Source organism: Sciurus carolinensis, chromosome 9, assembly GCF_902686445.1.
Source record: "Sciurus carolinensis chromosome 9, mSciCar1.2, whole genome shotgun sequence".
NCBI classification, from domain to species: Eukaryota; Metazoa; Chordata; class Mammalia; order Rodentia; family Sciuridae; genus Sciurus; species Sciurus carolinensis.
The window spans coordinates 24,721,249-24,733,772 of record NC_062221.1 but is presented as its reverse complement, the minus strand read 5'-3'; the positions used below and the strand labels follow the sequence as shown (position 1 = coordinate 24,733,772).

Here is a 12,524-nt window from a genome sequence, read left to right as displayed (position 1 = left end):
GGAACAGAATAGAAGACATAGACAAATCCACATTGCTGCTGTCATCTGATATTCGACACAGGTGCCAAAAATATATTTTGGCAAAAATATAACCTTTTTTTTTCTTTCTTTCTCTTTCTTTCTTTCTCTCTTTCTTTTAATTCATTGTACACAAATAGGGTATAACTGTTTTTTCTCTGGTTGTACAACAAATAGAGTCACGCCATTTGTGTAATCATACATGTACATAGGGTAATGATGTTTATCTCATTCTGTTATCTTTCATTCCCCCCACCTCCTCCCACCCCTCTATTTCTTCTATACAATCCATCCTTCCTCCATTCTTGCCTCCCTCCCAACCCCCATTTTGTATCATCATCCACTCACTTATCAGAGAAATCATTTGGCCTTTGGTTTTTTAGGATTGACTTATCTCACTTAGCATGATATTCTCCAACTGCATCCATTTGCCTGCAAATGCCATAATTTCATTCTTGTTTATGGCTGAGTAATATTCCATTGTGTATATATACCACAGTTTCTTTATCCATTCATCAATTGAAGGGCATCTACATTGGTTCCACAATCTAGACATTGTGAATTGAGCTGCTATGAACATTGATATGTATGCTAATTTTAAATCCTTTGGCTATAGGCCAAGGAGTGGGATAGCTGGGTCAAATGGTTATTCCATTTCAAGTTTTCTAAGGAATCTCCACACTGTTTTCCAGGTTGCACTAATTTGCAACCCCACCAGCAATGTATGAGTGTACCTTTTTCCCCACATCCTCGCCAATACCTATTGTTGCTTGTATTCTTGATAATCGCCATTCTAATTGGGGTGAGATGGAATCTTAGGGTGGTTTTGATTTGCATTTCTCTTATTACTAGAGATGTTGAACATTTTTCCATATGTTTGTTGATTGCTTGTAGATCTTCTGTGAAGTGTCTGCTCATTTCCTTAGACCATTTATTGACTGGGTTATTTGTATTCTTGGTGTAGAGTTTTTTGAGTTCTTTACAGATTTTGGAGATTAGTGTTCTATCTGAAGTGTGTGTGGCAAAGATTTTCTCCCACTCTGTAGACTCTCTCTTCACTTTGTTGATAGTTTCCTTTGCTGAGAGAAAGCTTTTTAGTTTGAATCTATCCCAATTATTGATTCCTGCTTTTATTTCTTGTGCTTTGGGAGTCATATTCCTTTTTGCTGATGACATGAATCTATATTTAGAGGAGCCAAAAAATTCCATCAGAAAACTTCTAGAACTCATAAATGAATTCAGTAAGGTAGCAGGATATAAGATCAATGCACATAAATCTAATGCATTTTTACTCGTAAGTGATGAATCCTCTGAAAGAGAAATTAGGAAAACTACCTTATTCACAATAGCCTAAAAAAAAATACTTAGGTATCAATCTAACTAAAGAGATGAAAGACCTCTACAATGAGAACTACAGAACACTAAAGAAAGAAATTAAAGAAAACCTTAGATGATGGAAAGATCTTCCATGCTCTTGGATAGGCAGATTAATATTGTTAAAATGACCATACTACCAAAAGTGCTATACAAATTCAATGCAATGCCAACTAAAATCCCAATGACGTACCTCATAGAAATAGAGAAAGCAATCATGAAATTTATTTGGAAGAATAAGAGACCCAGAATAGCTAAAGCAATCCTTAGCAGGAAGAGGGAAGCAGGGGGTATTGCAATACCAGAACTTCAACTATTCTGCAAAGCAACAGTAACAAAAATAGCATGGTATTGGCACCAAAATAGAAAGGCAGAGCAATGGTACAGAATAGAAGACACAGTGATGAACCCACATAAATACAGTCACCTCATACTAGACAAAGGATCCAAAAACATACAATGGAGAAAAGATAGTCTGTTCAACAAATGGTACTGAGAAAACTGGAAATCCATATGCAACAGAATGAAACTAAACCCCTATCTCTCACCCTGCATAAAATTCAACTCAAAATGCATCAAGGAACTTGGAATCACATTAGAGACCCTGCACCTTATAGAAGAAAAAGTAGGTCCAAATCTTCATCATGTCAGCTTAGGACCATACTTCCTTAACATGACTCCCAAAGCACAAGAAATAAAAGCAAGAATCAATAATTGGGATAGATTCAAACTAAAAAGCTTTTTCTCAGCAAAGGAAACTCTCAGCAATGTGAAGAAAGAGCCTACAGAGTGGGAGAAAATCTTTGCCACACACACTTCAGATAGAACACTAATCTCCAAAATCTGTAAAGAACTCAAAAAACTCTACACCAAGAATACAAATAACCCAGTCAATAAATAGTCTAAGGAAATGAGCAGACACTTCACAGAAGATCTACAAGCAATTAAAAAATTTTCAACATCTCTTGTAATAAGAGAAATGCAAATCAAAACTATCCTAAGATTCCATCTCACACCAATTAGAATGGCGATTATCAAGAATACAAGCAACAACAGGTGTTGGAGAGGATGTGGGGAAAAAGGTACACTCATACATTGCTGGTGGGGTTGCAAATTAGTGCAGCCACTCTAGAAAACAGTGTGGAGATTCCTTAGAAAACTTGAAATGGAACAACCATTTGACCCAGCTATCCCACTCCTTGGCCTATAGCCAAAGGATTTAAAATTAGCATACATATCAATGTTCATAGCAGCTCAATTCACAATGTCTAGATTGTGGAACCAATGTAGATGCCCTTCAATTGATGAATGGATAAAGAAACTGTGGTATATATACACAATGGAATATTACTCAGCCATAAACAAGAATGAAATTATGGCATTTGCAGGCAGATGGATGCAGTTGGAGAATATCATGCTAAGTGAGATAAGTCAATCCTAAAAAAACCAAAGGCCAAATGATTTCTCTGATAAGTGGATGATGATACAAAATGGGGGTTGGGAGGAAGGCAAGAATGGAGGAAGGATGGATTGTATAGAAGAAATAGAGGGGTGGGAGGAGGTGGGGGGAATGAAAGATAACAGAATGAGGTAAACATCATTACTCTATGTACATGTATGATTACACAAATGGTATGACTCTACTTCATGTACAACCAGAGAAACAAGTTGTACTCCATTTGTTTACAATGAATGAAAATAAATAATTTATTTTAAAAACATTGAAAACTTTTCTATTGTTGGGCTATTTTATAACTCTGTAGAGGAAAAGATAAACTTGAATATTTTTGTTCATTAGAGATGCAAATACCTTCTGTCCAGTAGAAGAGGTAATCCTAGTGTTTATGTTTTTTGGCTTTGTTGTTCATTAACCAGTTTTGTAGTGTGGTCAGCATTCATATCCTCCTATTAATAATATTGTAGCTTCTCAACAAGTCTAACTCAGTTTTCTACCTTAACTGTTTTTTTCCTTAATTAACAAGTTAAATAAAATCTTTGGCATATGTTCACTTAATATTTTCATAATATTTATTATTTCACCTTTTTGAAAAGTATCTATCACATTGTCGAGAATTTTGTCATATCACTGTCCCCCAAGGGAAAAGGAATTACCACATTGTGCTCCTTCACTCTGGAATACATACACCCCACTTCCCCTGACACACACACACACACTGCCCTACCAGGGCTGAGGAGGATTGAGCCTTCTTAGTGACTCAGCAGATATGGTGGCAAGGGAGAGGAAGAGAATATTCATCAGGTAGGTATCCAATAGCATAGGCCAAGTTTTATTTAACTCTCTGTTGATATATATAATTTTTCTGGTTTTAAATCATTAAGAAATTAATGACATACTCATATATAACCCAGGTCTAGGTACTGTGGGAATATACAAAGACAGGAGAGAATAGTGATTAAATGTAGTTTCTATAGTTGAATAGACCTAGGTGGGAATTGGGTTTGTGGAATTGGACAGACCTAATTTTGTACTCACAGGCTATATAACCTACAGCAAATTATACATAATTCTGATTCCTTAGGCCCTGTTTTTTGTGTGCCCATTTTGTCTTCTATGAAGTGAACTATTTAAGCTTAGCCTTTCTTTGGATCTGTTCCTTAGTCTGAATTTCAACTTTGTTCTGAATGGTTGACGTTTAATCACTATACAAAGGTATTAATACATTTGCAATATCATTAATTGTAAGAATGAAACAATTTGTTTTTATAACCAGTATTTCTGGTTTCAACTAATAATAGTTTATTAATTTTGTGGGCATGTACTTTAATCATTTGTTGGGAAAGATGTTTCCTTACACTAGGTTAATGTCTGTATTAGTAACCATAATTTTTAATCAAGGGACAATGACTAGGTTCCGCTTTTTCCAGCTCTTTATGTGCCTTTAAAATTATCTCCAACATGATTGTAAACATTAAGGGATACATAGTCCTGTCTTGTGAATCTTTATAAATCATGCTACAGAAACATATTATGATCTGCCCTATTGAAATTGTAATTTCCCAACTACACGTTTTCCTCTAAAACCTTCATTTAAAAAAGCGTACTTCTCAGGGAAACTAGAAAATGTTTATGATTTTGCAGCTTTAAAAAATTTAAAGATACATATTCAAAGCCAGCCTCCGCACCTTAGTGAGGCCCTAAGCAACTTAGCAATGTCCTATCTCAAAATGTAAAAAATAAAAATAAAAAAATAAAAAAGGGGCTGGATGGATGTGGCTCAGTTGATAAGCACCCCAGGGTTAAATGTCCACTACCCGTCCCCCCCAAAAATTAAAGAGATATCAGTGGAGTATATATTTACTTGTGAATCATTTCACATATAACCATATATAATATTTAAATTTAAATTTGAATTTAAAAATTTTACATTTTACATGGTCACATATCCTTATTTTACCTTTTATAGGAGGATACTTCATCGGGATTTGAAATCGAAGAATATATTTTTGAAAAATAATTTACTTAAAATTGGTAAGTTTTAAAAATGAGTTCCAAAAACATGGAATGGTTTATTATTCTAGGTGTTATTTTTTCAAATTGAAGTATGGTACATGGAACTATTAGAGTTATTGATTTCTTTAAACTTCTTAAATTTTTGTTTACTCAAATGGGTCCAGCTAAACCCAATTATTTTTGTTTTGATTACCTAATATAAAAAATTGAGATATAGGACATTTACTATGTGCTGAGTTGATTTGAAAAATACACTTTCTGGTCCTGCTTAAATATACTTAGAGTTCACTTTCTTGGTAGGTAGTTAGACTTGTTTTACTGATTTGATTAATTACTATAGGTTTCCCACTGACTTTATCATAAGCAATAAGCAGTTATTGATAATTGAAATGTTGTCATAGTGGCTATATAATGTTTCTTTCATCAGAACTGTACCTTTACTCATAGTTACTAGATTGTCTATCATTGTGTGAGATGTTCTTAGGGAGTGAAGGAATAAAGGCATTCATCTAAGTAGGCAAAAATAGAAAAAAGCAGTTTATTGGAATTTTTATAGTTATGCTCATGAATAGTTTCAAGTCTTTTACATTTTTCCCTTATTGTAAATTAAGAACAAACCAACCCCTTCCTCAGATAAAATTGCCCGTCATCATATTCAACTCTTCCAGAATCACTTCAGACTAGAAGTAGCATTTTTTATCAAGTTGTCTAATTGTTTATAATTCCAGAAATAAAGAAATTTAGGTTATATAATTCGTTGTCCTGGCTCAGTCTTCTTTTTCCTATAAAACTTGTTTTTTAAAAACTATTTACCAGCTTTGTGTAGTTTAAAGTATAACTTCCTTTCCCTTTAAAATAGTAAGAAGCCTTGCATAATAAAATGATCAAATTAGACACACATTCCCTGTTTAGTTTCCAGTGCTGATTTTTGTTGTTTTAAAGTATTCATAAAGATTAATTATTATTTCTAGGGGATTTTGGAGTTTCTCGACTCTTAATGGGATCCTGTGACCTGGCCACAACTTTAACGGGAACTCCCCATTACATGAGTCCTGAGGCTTTGAAACACCAAGGCTACGACACGAAGTCGGACATCTGGTGAGTGGGCAGTGGGCCGCCCAGATTGTTTCTTCATCTGTTGTCTAGAGAGAACGATCCATTTTGTTTTTAAGTTCATTTACTTACTATATCCACTCACTTTATCCCTTTGACATTTGAGTTATTCTGTGACCAGAGTAAAAGAAAGTCTTTTGGATTTGGAACTTGCTATTTTCCATTAAATTGATTTCAAAAATTCTCTTTATTCATAGATTAATTGGTTGGTTTAGATTTTTAGTTCCTGAACCACAGGGGAAAGTACTTAATGTACCAGGAGCATTAAATTTTGATATGTTCTGCTCACTTATTAAATAAAGCATTTGTAACCCTAAATACTGTTTTTTAAGCTTAACTTGAAACTCTGTGGGGAACACATTGCTTTTCTGCATTTTTTTCTTGTTCTTTTAAGAATTTGACTAAAGATATTGACTTTATGGATAACCTAAATTTCAAAATTCATGGGTTTTCAGAGATAGATACATCTGAGATTTCTTTTTCTGAGCTCTTCTATTGAAGACATTTCTCCCTCTTTGTCATAGAACCAGTTTAAATCTCACACCAAAAGCCATGTAGAAAATTGTGTTCAGTAAGTCCTATTATAAGCAATAGATCCTATTTAAGGAATATGTCTTTCCTTTGAAGAGGAATCTTATATAATTTTCAGCTTGTTAAGGGTTGAAGGGACAAGGGACAATCAAGCTGAGAGCTTGTTAATTAAGTAAATAATTATTGTATGCAAATTAATGTAAGTAGTTCTGAAGTTTCAAAGATGAGCAATGTGCCCACTTCATTTTTCTAAAGAAGATAAAATAGAAAATTATCTTTTCTCTGGTTATGGAAAAGTGAACCACAACAGGGAATATGACTTGGAATTTTCATAAGAGTCATTACTTCTGTTCTTTTGGTGCTCCCTACTGGGAGAGAACACTGTCAAGCTTAGGTCTGGCTGTGGAAATTCCCCATAAATCTTGTCTCTTTGTTTTTTCTTGTGATTATTTGTTTCTAGTTTCTTCACTGGAGTTTTGTCCTTGTTACCTTGCTTCTGCCCTACAGGTATTTTTCAATTCACCTATCATTTCCCCTTATCCTTCCCCCAACCACTGTCTCCCACCCTGTCCCCATGGAAAGTGAAAAAGAAAACCAAAAGCAAAGAAAAACAAGAAGCTAAAAGCAATGTTCAGAGGAATGAATTTCTTTACATTTTGCTTTATTCAGCATCTACTGTTTGTCCAAAACAGCACAATAACCCTTAGAGTATAAAAGCAAAACCAGTGGGATTCCTGCTCCTCCTGAGAACTCTTGTTCAGTTGGGTGTTACTTTCTCCAGTTGGAGGACATCAGTGTTGGGCTTCAGATTGAATTTCAGTTACTTACCTATATCTCTCTTCACAATTTTAACAATTATTATGGATGTTTAAAATAGATTCAAATATATAATATCCTCATGATTTAAGGTTATCTGAAGATGTTACATCCTGTCATTTGATTAAGAGTAAATTAATTTAGGAAACCCATCATTTAAGTTTTGGGAATTGATATAAGTCAACCTGGTTCCTTTTGACGAGGTGTCTGCATCTGCTTGCCAAGTCCTATGGATGTCTCCTAGGGAACTGCACAACGGGACCCAGGGGCAGGAATAAAGCGCAGTCTGTCTCAGTTGCATCAGTGCTACTTCTTTTTCACAAATTGCTCTTACTGGTGTTTGAAGAATTATAGGAATATTAAATAATATTGCTTTATGTTTTATGGTTACAAAAATATCTGACTCAGGCAAATCTTAAAACAGCCCAAACCTCCCAAATACAAAATTGCCGGGAGATTTTAATTTATCTGTCCAAGCTCTAGGTCAGCTCTCCTTGCAGTGATGATTAACTCTTCACCAAGTGTAAACTGAGGATTCATCATCATCCTGACCCCCCAAACCACCTTATTATGAATTTAATAACCTTTGTTATATCTAAATTAAAATGGGCTTATCTGGTAATGAAATTTCTACTGTCAAGCCTAAGTGAAAAAAATAACAGAGAAGTATTTTTTAATTGTAGTGGTAGATACATAAATGTGATGAGTAATCTTGGGGAGACACTCTTAGAAAAATTAGATTGATGATGAGAACCTGTCTCTGTATTTTAGCATGTAGCATCTGTTTATTGTAAAATGCTTTCTTAGGATTGAAAACTCATAAATAATTAATCGGTGTTTTGCTTTAGCAACTAATAGCTGTATTATTATGTTTATAATGCTTAAAGAAGAAATGGTTCTTACTAATTATATTTTCATTTGTTAATGCTTGCCCATATGTAACTTTATCTTCCTTTTGCACTCTGTTAAACCTTTCTGGATTTAATTATTTATAATACTCAAGTACATTAAGTCATTCTCTTAAAAGTGGGCTAGTTACAAAAGTTAATAGACAGTTTTTTAGAAAGAGAATAATAGGTTCACTGAGGACAATGCTTTGAACAAGCTGATTTGTATAAGCAATTGCTGAATATTTTTTTTTCTCAACAAGAGAAATATAAACATGAATGTATCTGTTCCTAGGCCAGATCTTCAAATTGATCTAAACTATGAATAATTGGAATATGTCATTTTTGTAGGAGAAACAAAAGCCAATGATATTGGAATAAGGCAATAGAATACTTCACTGTTTGTCATATTTATCATGTTATGAGAAGTTAATCAGTTTCTCAGCCCCAGTCCTGGACCATCAGCTTCCTTCAATATCATCTCTCCATTACTCACACAATCCACTGATATGCTGGAGCCAGCACATACCAGCTCGCAAGACCCAGTTATCCCCATTTATTTTCAACTCAGTGTTCAGTGACATCTGTTGTCATTGGTATTTATATCATGGAAATCAATAAATGCTGCAAATTAGTGTTTCCCCTTCAATCCCAGAAAGCTGGTATCCTAGGATATCTAATACCTTTAGCTTTACTCCTTCTTGCCCCTGGGGTGGTATAGAAAGAAAGACATCAAGACATATATAATCTCATGTCTGTCCTCAAAGGATAGGCAGGCATATAAAAATTCTATATGCTGTTACAGTACAATACAATGCTCTGAAGTATAAAGGAGAGAGTTATTGACTGCTGGAGTGGGGGGTGCAGAGTATCAACTACATTCTTAGACTAGGTAATGCCTGCTCACAATGATGAAGGATGGAGAAGAGTTTGACAAAATGCATTTTAGGTAGAGGGGAAAGTATCAATGACCAAAAGTGGAGGGTGTCTACTGGGAGAAGATGGAGGGGACTGTGTAGGGAAAGAAAGTGATTGGCTAGAGGATCATTTGAATTGGGCCTTATCACTCACAAAGGGTCTCATATGTATGTGTTTGAAGTTGTTTCCAAATGAGGAATTATATGTTAAAGACATTAATTTATTTAAATTGAAAATTTCAAATGTACATTTTGAAACTCTTATTTTGGTATTTATTCATTTAAAAATAAACCAGGAATTTAAAAATAATTGCAAATGCCCTGTGTCTTCTATGATTCCTGAAGGCTCTGGGGACACTGTATTTAAGGACATGGAAGCATTGTCTTCTCATTGTAAAGCTCATTGTCTTCTCATGAACTTGAGGATAAAATGCATATATGTGTCGTGGAGGGAAGTGGTGATAGAACTGACTGAAGAGGAGTGTGGTGGTCAGATGGTGAAGGACACATGTAAGCCATGCTAAGGAGCACAGGTTTTATATTCTGAGAGATGCTGAACTGCTGAAATCTGTTAAGCAAAGGGATGTTGTATTAGTCAGCTTTGCTGAAATAACAACTCCAAAAAAACTTAGACTCTTAAAACATGTATTTCTTCTCCACATTACATGAGGACTATAGGTTAAATAAATCTCTGCTCTAAGCTGCTGTCCTACTCTGCTCCAGTGTTTTCTTAATTCCAGGACACAGGCTTTACCATGAGCATAAAGGGAGGGACCTACCTAGTGCTAGAGTGAGTGAGCAAGGGCTCAGCTAAACTGTTTACCTGAGTTTAAAGCTTCCACTCAGTTGTGGCGTTCTTCATATCTTCCCATATTATATTGACTGAAGCAAGTCATGTCAATTATAGTATCGATACTTCCATGGGGGAAGGGATAAGCAATTAGTGCAAGAGTTATCAGTCTTCCAGGGGAGTCAGTCTTATCATGACACCAGACTAGACTGTAGGAAACAGACTGGAGGGGATGGTTGGAACAGACTAAAGAAGGGAGATAGGCCGACCTTCTATTAACCTGCCACATTTGACTACTTCTGACATTCATCTTAAAATGCCTGTGAAGTCTGTATAAAATCAAAGCAGTTGCAGCATAACCACTTACTCAAAGTGTGAAGCAGTTTATGCCACATGAGGAGTGGAAGCTGGTTCCACATCCAGCCTTAGTGGAGTGTCTGAGTGAGTAACAGCTGGGAACGGGAGGATGCCTCGGTGATCATTTCTGTTACCAATCATCTGTGCACCCTGACTGAGCACTGTCCATGGGCCTTTCCCAAACTGTATGGCTTGTATAAAATTCTTGACTATGACCTCAAGAATAGCTAAAGATGCAAAAAAAAAAAAAAAAAAAAAAAAGAAAGAAAGAAAGAAAAAAAACCCTTTTAGCCATTTTTTCCCCCCCTCTGGCTCCCTGTTGTCTCTGTGCCCTTGTTTCTCTCTAGGTATTGGTGTTGTTCTTCCATTGACTAATTTCTTATGGTACAGAGGACATGGAACTACCACTGGGGTAGGAATGAGAGAATCAAAAAATTGTAAAGCTCAATTGTGGAATTAATTAGAAAGAGCTAATATGAGCAGGATAAAATTCACCCAAGCCATGTTTTTTCTCTAATTTTGTGGATCTTCTCTAAAACTTGATGATGTGTCGGTATGATAATGGTAGGAGGAATGAATTCACTTTTCCTTTTAAATATTCCGTTTAAAATTCAGTTCATTAGTCACACTAGCCATATTTCAAGTGCTCATTATCTCCATGTGGCTAGTGGTACTGTTTACAGAAGTAAAGAAAATTTTTATGAGTGTAGAAAATTATACTGAAAATTCCTGAGCTGCTCCAGCTCCTTTTGGCCTTATCCTTACTCTTAATATTTACCCTGATTTGGGGTTGGGGAGCATCCCTACTGATTTAGCTGCTATTCTTAAATTGGCCCCCTGTTCTTTCATTCAAGTGAATGCCTATTGGCTATTTTGAGGTTTTCCTGTTCTCAGCCCCTTCAGTCTTGTTGTTGCTTCCCTCCCCTTTTCACCCCAGGTATTGACACTGTGCAAGTCATGTAGCTATGCAGTTTGTCTTAACCCACTTCTACTTGGAGCTTTAAGGGGACACCTTATCACTTAACTTTGTGTGAAAATACTGGCTATGAGTTTTTGGTTTTGAGATCTAACTTCTCTATTTTATGATAGGATTCAGTGAAGATCCAAAAAACTGTATTTCCATTGTAACTGACATTCCAAATGTTCAGAATCAGTATTTTAACAAGATCACTAGGTGATTTGTATATACATTAAAGGGAAATGATACAAGTCAGGGACATGGCAGCCCTTAATAAACACTTTCTATATAATATTGTTTCTTGATTATTAGCTCAAGAAACCAGTGTGTTTTTTTTTAAATTTCAATATTTAGAGTTTGTTAATATTCAATTCTAAGTAGACTTTTGTTTAGGATAATGGACATTAAAGCAAAACTCACTACTCATTAAATTTATATTACTGTATTCAACTGCTTAATTTATGTGTGCTCTTTTTTCATTGTGTTTTATCAAAGTGCTTCTCAAATACAGCTAATAAAACTATTATCAAGAATACCACTAAAACTTTCCAAAAAACCAGAGTCATTCAATGCTGCGGGCAAGGTGCAAGGCTGTTTGCAGGGTCTGGGAAGATTTCAAAGGGCAAATTTAGGTACACAGAGACAAGACAAAGTCTGAGTTGCATTTGCAATTCATTATCAGTCTTTACTTCAGCCAACCTCCCTGTAGTTCCGGTTGACTTGGACAGATGGCAAGTTTATGGAATTCAGGTATAATTTGCCTCACGTGCACCTGATCCCAACTTTCCCTTTTATCGCTTATACTCATTCTCTCAGGGACTTATTTACTTCCCTCTTCAAAGTTAGCTGTATTTTGGTAAGAGAAAGGAATTCAAATCACAGACTTCTAAGTAAAATGCACTTCTCACTGTGTTTTTCAGCTCTCCTTACCCCATCCTGCCCCCAACACTTTCATATTGTCAAAGTTAAGAACTGAGAGTCAAATAAGAGAAAATTCTTCAAAGGATGGAATTTGAGATGATATAATAATTCTATAGGTAAATGCCCAGTTGGAAATATGTGAAAGTAAAAGTATAGAAACATATATTTACCAGAATTAAAAATTACATATAACAGATTTTTAAATGTGTAAGTGGATAATAAAAACTCCTTTCACCCCAAGTGTCAAGGGGGTTTCTATACCCCTTGTCTCATATATCATTCCCATTCCAGGCTGGTGCACTGGAACCGTAGCAGGTCTTTTTTGCAGATTACTGACTGATGAACAAAGACTTCTCCATGTGCTCAAGCA

General features: G+C 35.3%; 1 protein-coding gene across 6 annotated transcripts in view; it reads left to right on the top strand.

Annotated features, from left to right (window-relative positions):
* The window catches only part of Nek11 (NIMA related kinase 11), a 330,359-nt gene that overhangs the window by 113,160 nt on the left and 204,675 nt on the right, over positions 1-12,524 (top strand). For all 6 annotated transcript variants that reach the window (XM_047563256.1, XM_047563254.1, XM_047563255.1 and 3 more), the window contains 2 exons: positions 4,818-4,882; positions 5,836-5,962. In XM_047563256.1, the coding sequence (XP_047419212.1) occupies positions 4,818-4,882; positions 5,836-5,962 (192 nt within the window). The remainder of the gene's footprint in view (positions 1-4,817; positions 4,883-5,835; positions 5,963-12,524) is intronic.